Genomic DNA, 13,415 nt, shown 5'->3' on the forward strand with positions numbered 1-13,415 from the left:
AAAACATTTATTGTAACAGGTAAAAATAGTCTTTTTTCTAGAACCAAACTTAATTAAGCACATGATAATAGCAAAAAAGATTTTTCCCGTGCTTTCTTTTGTTTTTTATATTTCATAGCATTTGAAAAACTATAAGTGACCAAATATGATGTTTAAAAAACTTCAAAAAAAATGTTTTCGTCTACCTGAGATCATAAAGCAAAATATTAGTACAGAATTGAGTACACATTCCAAACATTAAGACTTGAAAATCCCATTATTGTTAATTGTCTATTTAATACTGTACCAATCAAAAATGTTTTCTAAAGGCAAATGGAAACATTTAAACAATCTGAAAGACAGTAGTCATACAAAATAGTAGAATAGTAGAAAATAGTAGAATTTTGTATTTGCATTTACTAGGAGACAACAAGTCAAATGACAGCCATCTCATTATCTAAATAATACACTATGTATGGTATATATTAAGCTTTCTCTCCTTGCCCATCATTCACAATAAATACTGTACACTTCTGACTTAAATCATGAAAAAAAATTCATTTTTAACTCAACCCACACTAGAGCAAAGTTTCATTTTGTTCTTACAAAATAATGCAAACATGAAACACATTATGATAGGTTTACATTTAAAAATGCTATAAAAGGTTTTCATTAATTATAGTGCCTGTATTATAAGTTTATGAAGTTACAAGTAGGTTAGGGTATGTACTTACTGTATGTTTTGTTTTTATGCACTTTACTTTATTTCTGAGAATTGTGCCCCAATGAAATGGTTTAGGTGGAGTCTTCCTTTATCTGTTTGCAATTTAACCTGAAGTGTAACAATTGCATATCTTTAAAAATCTAAAAAACAGTGGTTAAAGTAGTCAGGATGTCACACACCTAATTTCCTTTGTATCTATGTTAATTTATTAACAGGGTAAAGGTGAGTCGGACAAGATTGTAGCAAACAGCAAAAACAAATTTTTCTTTCATTAGTATTTACATCTTGGTTTTAGTATGCTTTGTATATGACATATACACAGAAAGACATTTAACTTACAGCAGACATAGATGCATAAGTCTGTTTACATATAGTAGTCTTTATTTTTACTGTAACGATTTAATTTCATTACTGCGCTGTCTTCCAGCAGTTGCCCACAGTTCAGCTGGAGTGCTTTCTTTTAGAAGTTACAAAGTTCTCCCAGGTCCATATGGATTTTTTCACAGAAGTTTGGTTACGGTGTATACTTATGTGTGATTGTGTTTGAGTGTGCTGTGCTCCTAAGCCAGGTTTTAGCTCTCTACCTCTTCTAAATACTAAAAATGGGCATGAATATACCTTGATGTTACATTACAAAGTCTAATCAATGAAAATGTACAGTGCAAGTGTTGACAGTTACACCACTATTAACTATTTTAGGGCCACACTGCATGTCTGAGGTGGATACTTGAAGTTGAAGGACCATCATCTTAGCCACATGGCTACACTGCCAGTTCATGCACAGTACTGCGCGCGTGTGTTTAACATTTAATATACTGTAGATGAAAAGAAGCAGATTTTTGGAATACAATTTAAAACACATTGCAAGAATGCGACGGGAAATGAGATGCAAAACGGAAAACACATGTTGGGCGTTCATCTGCTTTTTGATATTCTGGCACACTTTTAGAATTAGTATATAACACCAGTAAATGCATTAAAGACTGCTAAGCATCGCTATCACACATACCCAGTTTAAAACTGCAGTACATCATTATGAACATCGTTATAAACAGGTACCCAGTTCAAAGACATATTCTTTTTTTTTTCTTTCGGCATGCAGTTACCATTTCTCTTCAAGCTGAGAAAATATGATACCAAAGCAAGAAGATAACTGTAACAGATTGACCAGTAAAGCATTTCTACCGTATTTCTCATAATTCATTTTTACGTTTGTTTAATTTTAGGGGTTGAAATCTTTAGGTCGAATCATCATTTTTACACTTTTGAAAGCCTGTTTGTAACCATTTGGCTGTCCGTCTGAGATATTATGCCACGTGCCCCAGAAAATTCCATTGCGCACCCCTTTGTATTTTTTGTTATAGAAGATGCCATTTAAATTGGAAGCCATGCAGGCGTCGAACCACCAGCCCGAACTGTAGTAACTGCCGCAGTTGCCAGACGGATACATGTCATTGTCCTTGTCGGGAGTACTGAAGAATTTCTGGTCGTGATTGTAATGCTTGCTGAAATGAAGAGAATCACCGGCTGTCCCCGAATAACTGCTCACTGACAAGCGGTACTTGAGATACTCGTTTGAAACGTAAAATTGCTCATACTTGGCATACTCACGCACGCCATCCAAGTCCTCCATCTCAATTCGAAGTATCATGTCTTTGGCCTTGGTGAGGAGATGAATCTTGTCGTTGCCGAGCCAGAAATCCCCGCTGAGGTCTCCAAAGCCATCCTTGTATTCTTTCCAAGTGCGATTGAAGCTGACGTCGCCGTTGCTACGCCGCTGTATTACGGTCCAGCCGCCACCAAAGGATTCCATGTCACAGGAAGCGTTAAACGAGGAGTTGTTTATGTCGGGGGTTACCAGGTAAATGCCGTTGTTTACTTGTTGGCTGTTGTAAAGTTTGGAACAATCAGTGTAGAATACTCTTTTACCTGAATAAATACAAAAAATGACAATATTGCCTTTAGTTCTAGCGTTAACGTTATAGATAGAACCTGACAGATTGAAAAATGCTGGCCATTAAAGATGCATATTACCTGACAAGTAAATGACGACTGAACAATATGTCCAAAAATAGTTGCTATGACGGACATTCTAGTATAACTCCTGGTTGTTTTTGTTATTCTTACTAAATTAATTCTCAGTAATGGATCATGAAGGAATGCTGCCAATAAACAGGAATGGCTTCAGGCAAAGGTCAACAGGCCTCACTACTATACCATGTTGTCATGTCTTAATGATTTAAACAGTTATGGTGGGTAGTTCAAGTATCTGTGGACATAGGAGTTGTAGTGGTTGTTGGGGGTTAAAGGGTAATGATTACCAAGGGCCCACTGGGGTTTGAAGCCTGGAATGAAAATTGAGTTTCTAAGAGGAAAGGACCCCAAAGAGACTGCTTATGTATTCCTGTGCTACAGCCCTGGGTTTGGAGATATTACTCCTAGATTCAGAACAATGCTTATTAATTTTATTTCTTTATCATAGTTGTTAGCTCAGTAAAATGAGAGTACTGCACATGTTGTTAATGAGCAAATATAATTATTAATAAAGTACTTTACATAGACAGCGGGGAATCACTTTAACCACCACCATCACTGTGCAGTATCCACCTAGGTGATGCAACAACAGCCGTTCCTCTCCCAGTATGCTCACCACACCTTAGCTATTAGGTGGTGAAGGGGTGAGAGAGATAGTTGACCACTAAGGGGATGATTAGAGGGCCAGAATGAGCAGTTTAGCCAGGACTTTGGAAAACACCCATTTCTTTCTCAGAAGATGCACAGGGATCTTCTTATGGCCACATAGAGTCAGGAATTTGTTTGTACATCTCATTCATAGAACAGTGCCAATTTTTACAGCTCAGTGTACTTCACTGCACTGGGTCATTAGAATCAACACACACAGACGAGAGGCCAAGCATCCTCATCTGGCTTCCCCAGCACTTCTTCTAGTAGCAACACAACCTTTTTCTAGATGGTCTCTGATTGGCTGGACCCATACATGCTTAACGTCAATAGGAATGATTACCTGTTCCAAGGTACAGGTGGCAAAGCTTAATAATATTTTACATTTATTTATTTGGCAGACACTTTTATCCAAAGCTAGTTACAACATTTGAGATACAATTGGTTACATTTCTTTTCTTTTTTCCATTTGGGGCACAGGTGGGTGAAGTGACTTGCCCAGGGTCACACATTGCCAGTGGCAGGATTTGAGCCAAAAACCTCAGGGTTTGAGGTCCAAAGCTTTAACTACTGTGCCACACTGCCCGTTTATATTAGAGCTGCTATCTCTTACCTCCAGGAGCCTCATATACTGTATAAAAAACTCGCTTATACTCGTAAACATGTGTGAGCCATTTCAAACGCAAAAGACAAAGATTTATAAAACATGAATTTGCCATGGGAATTGGCTTAAAGTTACTTAAAGTTTCAAGTGTTAGTCCTATGCAATTTTTTTTGGTGTTGGCAATCTAGCAACTCCAGGTGGCAGGACAATGAAGTGAACAAAATATCTTATTTCATTTTGTATTTCAATGATGCGTCAGTCACATTCTGATGATCAACCATCTATCCATCCATCCATCTGTTTTCTAAACCCGGTTGTTCTAAACCTGTAATGGAACAGGAATTATGTGCTTTCAGTGTGATGGTCTCTGTAATGTAGGGTCCAGTTCAGCGCACAACTCCAAGAGGACAGCTCTAGGATGTCTAAAACAGCTTTTAAGTCAGTCATCATCACGAAACAGAACACTAATATCACTAATGCTATTTAAAAATCAGGAAACATTGTGTTTTATCTTTGTCTTCATGTTTTAAATGTGGCAAAATTAACACTTTCTTATTTTAAGAAGTTAGAAAATGCACACATAGTGTAACATTTGTTAACTGATTTAAAAGTTGCAGTATTTTATGTTATTTTTTTGCTTCATCAAAAAGACTAATATCACATTTTTTGTTTTTTAAGTATTTTTCATCAGCTATGTGTGACAGCCATATGCACTGCCATTTCAATTGCTCCTTGCTGACAGCATATTATGGCGTAGTTAAAGGGGAAAATAATGTATACAACATATTCAAGTTGAAATAATTTCTCTCAGGCTAAACATGAAGCAGTGAACTAACCTGTAGTTGAAGAATATTTCTGTATGGATTTGTGACATGCATGTTAAAGCTGGTTTGGGCAGGACAGATTATAGTATTCTTTGATTCATCCATCCTCTAAACTGGCTTACAAGAGTGGACAGTGGGCCTGACCTCCCTGTATGGATTAATCATGTAACTAAAATAAGTATAATATAAAGGATACTTTAATCCTTAATTTTTAAGTCCACAGTTAATGTAAATACATAATCAACTAATTAGGTGCATGGTGAAGCATTGTTAGCACTGCTGCCTTGTAGTAAGGAATGTGGGGGTCGTATTCTGGGTGCTGCCTGCATGGCGTTTGGGCGTGGGTCTGCATGAGTTTTCTTTGGTTTCGTCCCATAGTCTAAAGACAGATTAGGCGAATTGATAATGCTAATTCCCCAAAGTGTGCGTCTGTGTGTTTTCACCCTGCGATGGGCTGGAACCCTGTCCTGGGAATGTTCTTTCCTGTGTCCAATGCTTGTTTGAATAAGTCCAGCTGCCTCCTGTCCTTAAACTCCATCAAATGCCAGTAATACCTCAAGTTCACATTCACTCAAGTTTAGTTTTCTCTGTTTTGGCATGGGTTGAAAGTAAAGATGTCACTCAGAAACATGGCCAAATATTTATGGCGATTAGGTCGTGAATAAAAGTGCATTTTTAAGTCACGTATGGTTACTGGTGGGAGGTGATGAGTAGTGGCTAAAAGTGTGAGCATGCGTGCATAGTTTTAAGTTCTGGTATACATACAGTTTTTATTTTTTAATTTTAATATGGAATTTAAACAATATTTTACATATGAGTCCCCAGGTGACTGGGTGTGATTCTAAGCTTGGTCACTGTCAGTGTGGAATTTGCAGATCTCTCCCTGTCTGTATGGGTTTTTGTTCTGGTAAACTGGATTTCCCACCCACATACAAAAATAACATACATGCTAGTATAAATGGCTAAACTAAACTGACATTTTTGAATCAGTGTGTGAATGAGTGTGCCCTATAAAGACTAGTGCACCCTATCCCAAGTTGCACTTGATACTCCCATGATAGCCTTTTCTAACCACACACTCTGAACTGGAACTGGATTAAGCGTTTTCAATGATGGATGAGAGGTGACCATTCTTAAAATCGCTTAGAAATCTTTTGTTAGTCATACATATTTATGTTGTCTATTGTTTAAATTATAAAGGAGTTGACTTAACTGAAGGTTAAACTGCAAGCTGTTCTCAATATAAAAATGAATCAAGAAGTATGTTATATAGCACCTTTAAAGGAGTATGGTATTACAAAGTTACAAAGAAGACACATAGGTGTACTGTATACGTTTTAAAAATGCATTGCATTGGTTAGTGTGGCCGCGTCATAGCTTCAAAGACCTAGGTTCAATTCCAAGCATACTATCTGGCAGTATAGAGTTTGCATGTTCTCTCAGTGTTTAAGAGGACTCTGGTTTAATCTTGAAGTTTGTGCAGGTTAGTTAGTTGGTAACTCAAAACTCACATAAGTGCCCAGTACAGGATTATTCCCCTGCCTTATACCAAATGCAGCACATAGCCGTCCATTATGTAAGGCAGGTTCAGGAAATGGATGGATGCTGTAAAAGGTAAAGTAGTACTATTTTGAAAGAATTTACAAAGCACAAATACTCAGTGGATTTTTTATAGGATGAGAACAGGAACATTATGAAATTTACTTTCTCTTTTTGACATTTACCTGGTCAGTGGACAATTTTTGGCCAGCAGGGGGACGTTTCCTTGTACAAGTAATGCACACAAGGGAAAGGGCAGGTCATAATAAAATGACAGCTAAATTATCCTATTCCAGACACAATGAACGTCCTCACAAAGTTGCTTCCAGTATAATATTAACTGCTATTTTGGTCTGTACACTGGGCCTCTTCAAGATGGTAAAATCTGACAGACTTTCAATTCCATTTTGTCACTGAATGCAGTAATTGCATCTTTTAACAGAGGAAATGATACACTTCTGCAAGGAAGACATTCTACTGATAACATTCACTTTGGGAGAAAAAAAACCTTGGCTAAAATAACATTGGTGTCACCTCCCTCCTTACATAACCAGCTACACCCCTTTATACATCTGTGATATTGGACTTAACACTACAATAAAAGGGCACATTCATTACTCAGACTCAAAGATTACAGACTACTCTCAGTTTATGCTGGCAATGTGCTCTTTTACTGTAATGTAAATGGATAAAGTATTTTTTTTGCTTTTGCCAAATAAACTTATCATTGCACACTAATACATCATGAAGCTAATCAATGTGTTTATAGTACTTGACTGACTGCCAGTCACTGTTCACCACAAAACTGGTGATGCGGTGTGGTTTGTAACCTTTGTTAATGATTACTAAGCCATTTCTTTTAAATGGTTTTACTGTATATAAATCAAGATTTTAAATAACAGAACAAAATGTGCCTTGCCTGCTGCATTCCTAGACCACACAGTAGACCATCCAATTGAAGGATTACAATTTGGGGAATTAATCTTTTAAATAACTGTTCTGTGTTCTGAACACCCCACCCCTTGTTACTCATTCTGCTTTAAATATTCACCTTGTGTGTGTGTGTGTGTGTTTGCAGTGTTGACAATAATACTATTTATATTCCTTTGAAGAAACAGTGTTTTGGCAGCTGATAACAAATGAACTTAAGCGGCCCAATAGTTCAATTGTTTAATTTTCAGGAGAGTGCCAAATGCTTTTTCACAGCATTCTTATGCTCATGCTGCTGTAGTACAGAAACAAAGACATGCAGTATTTTTACCATTTTATAATTTATGATTAAAGTATTTTTTTTTACTTAAAATGTATTTATATAGCTGATGTGTTTAATCAAGGCATCCTACAAACCATGAAATGTATTGTATCATTGTTTCTGCCTCTGTAGTTGGACAGTTAAGGAGCCAAGTCTGGCAACTGAACCAAACAAAAACTCATGTTTACACTCCAAAACCCTGAGTACCAGTCACATTACCTTTTATATTTTCTAGCAGTTTTTATTTAGCAACTCCTACAGTAAAGACCATTAGATGTAAATTTAAATCCATATTTGTGAAAAATGGATTGCAGAGCTTCAAAAATTAGCATGATCTAGATCATAAAGTGAGTAAGTGCAGGTCTGAAGTCCAGTTTATCACTAAGGCTTGTTTGCAATTAATGACATGAAGTCTGTTCTCTATGAATTTTGATCCTCTGCCCAACACTGTTCCATATATTGTTGAACATGTTTTACAGACTGCAATGCAAAAATTCCAAAGGCAACAAAATGAATATCAATGAACATTGTTTTTTTTTTTTAAAATACAGCCTTAATATCTTAGACTTGATGCTGTCCATTTGCCTACAAATCAGTTATGTGTAACCATTTGAGTAATTCTCAATACAAATGACTCAGAGAGCACTGGTTCATGGTCTGTAACAGCAAAGAAAAGGTCTTGTGCATCTAATTACTGTGGCAGAGCTGTTTTGCCTAATCTTTGTTACATAGATAATCTGGTAAAATGGCTGAATAGCCAAGCAGGATAGCATCATTACTGCATTATAATAGTTAAACATATGTTTGTATACAATATTTGCATATACAGTATGTATTGTATACAATACCTATAATATATATATAATATAATATGACAGCTCAGTCCAATTCAGGGTTACAGGCTGCCAAAACCAATTCTGGACTAAGTGCAAACCAGAAAATGTCCTTGGATAAAGCACCAGTCCATCAAAATGCACACAGTCACACTGGGTCCATTTTAGAATTGCTAATTAGTTTAACTAGTATATATGGATATACATTATATATTGTATAATAATTTATGAATATATTATATACACTGTATAATAATACACATGTACCGGTACTTCAATTATACATAACTTGTAACAGTAAAGGAGGGTTCAACCCACATTCCATGGTTTCAAATACTGTATAGGTAAATGCAGAATGAGCTCAAAACCAGCTGTCAGTTTACTTTGTTCATTTGAAGAAGTGTACATTGTGATATAGATGTAAATCATATTTGAATTGCATTCTCCAGGGCAAAGTTAAAAGTGTCTTTTCTGTTTGCACCATTTGAAGAGCTGGGAATAAACTGTTATATTTATGTTTTCAGAAATATACTTTAATTGTTCATTATAGTACATGTAAGTGCAAGAAAAAATTACATTGTAATGTAAACTACATATGTTTATTACTTGGCAATTCTTGAGACAGACTGATTGCATGGTGATGGTTTATAAAGCAGACATTTTTCCTATGATTTAAATAAACTAGATTTACATAACTGTTAAAAACACTGAGAAACTGTGGCAGACATATGACAACAATCCCTCCTGCTGGGTTGTTTATATTATATATAGCATTATATTTCCAAACTAAATGTAAAGTAAAATACTAAAGAAAATAATTACCTATTAGTCCAGACAAGGGACAGTCATGAGGACAATTCTCCAGTTTGTTTTGTAACACATTATTAACTATTTCTTCAACTTTTTTCGCATTCATTTCCTGGGATGAAGACTGCAAGTTATTAATCTGATTTTTTGTATTCTTGAGACTGATAGACATTTTTTTAAGTTTGTTTTGGATCTCTTTTAAGTCATTTCCAGTTTCATCTTCACCTGTTAGAGCTTCATCAGTGTTCCTGGGCTGACTCTCATCGGCTTGCTGTTTGCACTCCAAACATGAACGTTTCAGATTGCTCAAATCTTCTTTAAGATTCTGTAAATCTTTCATAACCCGTTCAAGCATTTTGAATTGCTTTGGAAGCTGTAGAGTCAACGGAGGTAGGGTCACTTGATAAGGACATTCCTCATTATCCCCACACTGTCCATTTGGTTTGAGCCTGATAGGGCACGCAGAATTCTCTGTTTTATTATGTTCTTGTTCTGGGTTTCCAGCTCTGACTTTCAGGAAACAAAAAAGTACAAGCAAGGAAAAGGCAGACTTCATTTTTGTGGCTTTCTAGATCAGGGCTCACACTTAACTTGCAGAAAAAGAAGAGCTGCCTCCTACTTTTATAGCTGTCCCATCTTTATCAGGCAGAGGGAGCAGTGACTGTGCTAATCAGTTGAGCTTTGGGAGGAAACATTATTGCATAATCTTTTAGTCGGAAATTTGAAGTATTGGTAGGTAGGTCTTAGCTAAAATGCTGTTTGCCTGCCTACTCTTTCACCCTGGCAACAGAGGAAACAACAATGTATTACTGTCATTTTTTATGTTCTAAATACTGGCACTGGCACTTTTTACCAAACATGGTAGAGATTATTTCTATTTTTTTTTTTAAAGATCAGGAATAGGAAGTAAGTTTATTGAAGCAGTAAGTGTGCACACAGTCTGATGAAAATGTTTCAAGGGTCCATTTTGTGTAGCCCTTGCCTGCATTTAATAGAAACAGTAAATAGAGACAGAGAGATTTGGTTGCCCATTAGAGTAATTCACTCTGTTATAATCATCAATTACATTTATTCTGCCTGCTAATACCTCCAGTATGGACAGGATAAAATTGAATTCCTCAATAATTTACCTGTTTAATAAGATGTGTTAAATTTAATATGGATCTTCTTACAATTATGATGTTTATCTAAAACCAGCAGAGAATGAGGACCATATTCTGCTTTTTGTTCTGCTTTTAAATCCATTAGTATCTGCAGTCATTTGCAGGTCATGAAATGGGTGCTGCAACTAAATGAAAGCTGCTGTAGTTGGACAGCTCTGGCAGCATAAAGTAGGTGAAGGTGTGGCATGTGCAGAACCAAGAACACTTTAAATCTGGAATATGTGTCGTCACCTGCAGTGGTAATCTCCAGGAAAGATATTGTGAGTCACTTGCACACCTTTTTTAGTATTATAACTCAGGTTAGTGAAATGTATTGATCTCCAGGGCATTGCTTGAGGCCTCATGTTCAGTAAAAAAAAAGGAAATTCTGCTTTGTATAGCTGGGACCCAAAACTAAGATTAGAGCAATTACAGTAACTAACCCTTCATTTTCAGGTGTGGGGGTCTCATAGAGTGCTTACCAGGTCTTGTCTTCCTTTTCAGCAAATAGTGAGGTTTGGAAAGTCTTAGGTTAATTTCTTTCAATATGTTCAAACTGCCTAAAATTTACAGTGGGGTATACACTCCTCCAAAAAATATTTGTGGTCTTGTTGGTCTCATATGCATTGTAGTGTGCCAGCAAATTTTACCTAAAAATAGCAGTTGCTGTTCCAATAGGTACCTATTGTGATGCCCTAGGTTCCTGCATCCATGGGCATCTACCTCTTCCTCGTGCATCGATAGTCATAACTAAGGATGGACTATGACAGAACAGGACAACACAACAGCTGTAGTGCAAAAGTGCTTTTATTAAAACAAAGGCATTGTCCAAAATCAAAGTGCATTGCAATACATTTTCAATAAGCTAGAGTCTATCCTTTTGCACTGAATAATTTAGAGCAACAGGATATGGTCTTGTGAAGACATGGTTTTAATTATTCTCTTATCTAACATTCTTTCAGAAAGTCCTTATTAATATTCACCCAATCTGGCAACCCCAGATAATACAGCATTGAGTGGAGGATGATGAAGCACAGAGCGAGGCATTTGCAGTTATAGTATCTAGGACTCTTTGTGTTCTCGTTTTGTATTCTCAGGCACATCAACATACTGTATAAGGAAACAGTCTCTTCCCTTGTCCACCTAAACCTCAAATTTTCGATAGCAAGCAGTTGTAAGCACTTAATATTTTATTTTCAGTCTATGCAAATATATTTGTGAGAAATGGATTGCAGAGTTTCCAAAAATTAGCATGATCTAGGTCAAATAATGAATAAGTGCAGGTCTGAAGTCCAATTTGTCACTAAAACACATTGTTTGCAGTTGTTATTTCAGTTTCCTACTGAATATAATATTAATCTCATTTATAAGAAGTTATAGTATGATGTTCCATATACAGGTACAGTATGTGTATGACTGAATTCTGCATTTGACTAATGATCAGTACTGGAATGGTTATCAATCTTTTGCAGGCATAGGCACCCACAGTCCTGACTAGAATACAGTAAGTGAGTTAGAAAATGGATATTGAGTGTGAGTTTTGCACTGAGCCCCCAGGTGAATGTGAGGATTTTTTTTCTGTAGGCAGAGGATCCATGTATTAGAAGATGCCAGAGGTTATGTAATACTGTGGGGCATGCACTGTATCTTAAACAAAGTACCATGTATTATATCTTTGTATATGGATAAACTGTGATTAGTTTATTTTATAGTGGTACAGCTTATTCTATATTTTGTTCTGCATCTTAATCTATAATGTTTATAATGACTAAGTGAATTTCTTATTGTGAGATAACTGTAATGGACATGTGCTTAATTGGTGGTTCCTACATTGCGCCCAATACTACATAGCATTTATATGTGACCTTTTTCGTTGCATTACAACCATTAACCTGGTCAATCAATGACTGTATCCGTGAAATGAGTCAAATCAAAAGAAGGAAAGAAATGCCATCAATGTGACTGGGAAGAGATGGAGAAATTGACTCAGACTCATTGGCAGAATAATGGGAATACTGTAGTAAAGAATTTGATGGGGGGCAGAACAAAAAGAACTCTTGTGGTTGGAATAAAATTGATGCATTGCAAGACAGTAAAAGGTCATTTTTGTATGTACTGAACTTCAGGGAAGAGGCAAAGTACAAAACGTATTGTGAATCTGGTGAATGTACAGTGTCAATTGTTTGCCAAAGTGTCACTGAAGAAATAGAAATGAATTGGTATATTCATTTAATAACCAATTTGTAGTGTTCACACTTGTATTAGTGATATGGTTTAAATGTACTGTTAGCATTTGTGAGTAAAAGAAACCGTGGTTGGGTTTAAACATGTGCACAGGAAAGGTGGAAGATGATTCTTGAACTGTTCATGTGAACAAAGTGTGAGACTTCTGGAGGCCATGAAACAAGTTGAGTAAGCTTTCATGGTACATTCGTAAACATTATTTGATCTAAGTGTCACACTGCACATTGCTGCACTCACTTCCACAGTCAGTTCTGACTGGTGTATTATAAACACACAACATTTAAATAGAACTGGGAAGCAAATGTATATCTGTAGTTTTTCATAATCCTATCATTTCTTCTCCCTTTTTTGATAGATCATTCAGGCCTGAACTTTGTACCTGCTCTTTACCTATACATCTTAATGTGCATCAGTTTTGTTAAACATGTTTTAACGTTTGCAAATTCATGACACTATTGTATTTTTGTAATTCTTATTTTCTTTAATTGAACCGATTATTCAGTTATTTCTCATACTTGTTTGCCATGGATGACACCAATTATATATCATTTTTTATGAGAATTTTGACCTTCAACATAAAACAAGGTCTGAACTTGAAACCCTCAGACATATGCAAAGTATGCACATACTCACAAAGCTTGCCATATGCCTCAGACATATCTTGGAATGAAGATAATGTAAAAAGTTCATTAAATAAAATTGGCACACACTAACTGATCGTGCAACATCACGTTTGTCAGATTATGCTTGCATAATGGCCATAAGACTCTCTTGTTTTGCCTGCA

General features: G+C 36.2%; 2 protein-coding genes across 3 annotated transcripts in view; one reads left to right on the top strand and one right to left on the bottom strand.

Annotated features, from left to right (window-relative positions):
• Window positions 1–13,415, top strand: part of ccdc146 (coiled-coil domain containing 146) — a 152,738-nt gene that overhangs the window by 16,686 nt on the left and 122,637 nt on the right. The gene's annotated exons all lie outside the window — the stretch shown is intronic.
• fgl2a (fibrinogen-like 2a) lies at window positions 170–9,893 on the bottom strand. Its single transcript, XM_039761029.1, has 2 exons — window positions 9,260–9,893; window positions 170–2,632 (listed from the first exon to the last, which is right to left on the bottom strand). Exons 1-2 carry the CDS (start codon window positions 9,798–9,800, stop codon window positions 1,926–1,928), a joined length of 1,248 nt encoding a protein of 415 aa, XP_039616963.1. The 5' UTR covers window positions 9,801–9,893; the 3' UTR covers window positions 170–1,925.

This window comes from Polypterus senegalus, chromosome 8, assembly GCF_016835505.1.
Source record: "Polypterus senegalus isolate Bchr_013 chromosome 8, ASM1683550v1, whole genome shotgun sequence".
In the NCBI taxonomy this organism is placed as follows: Eukaryota; Metazoa; Chordata; class Cladistia; order Polypteriformes; family Polypteridae; genus Polypterus; species Polypterus senegalus.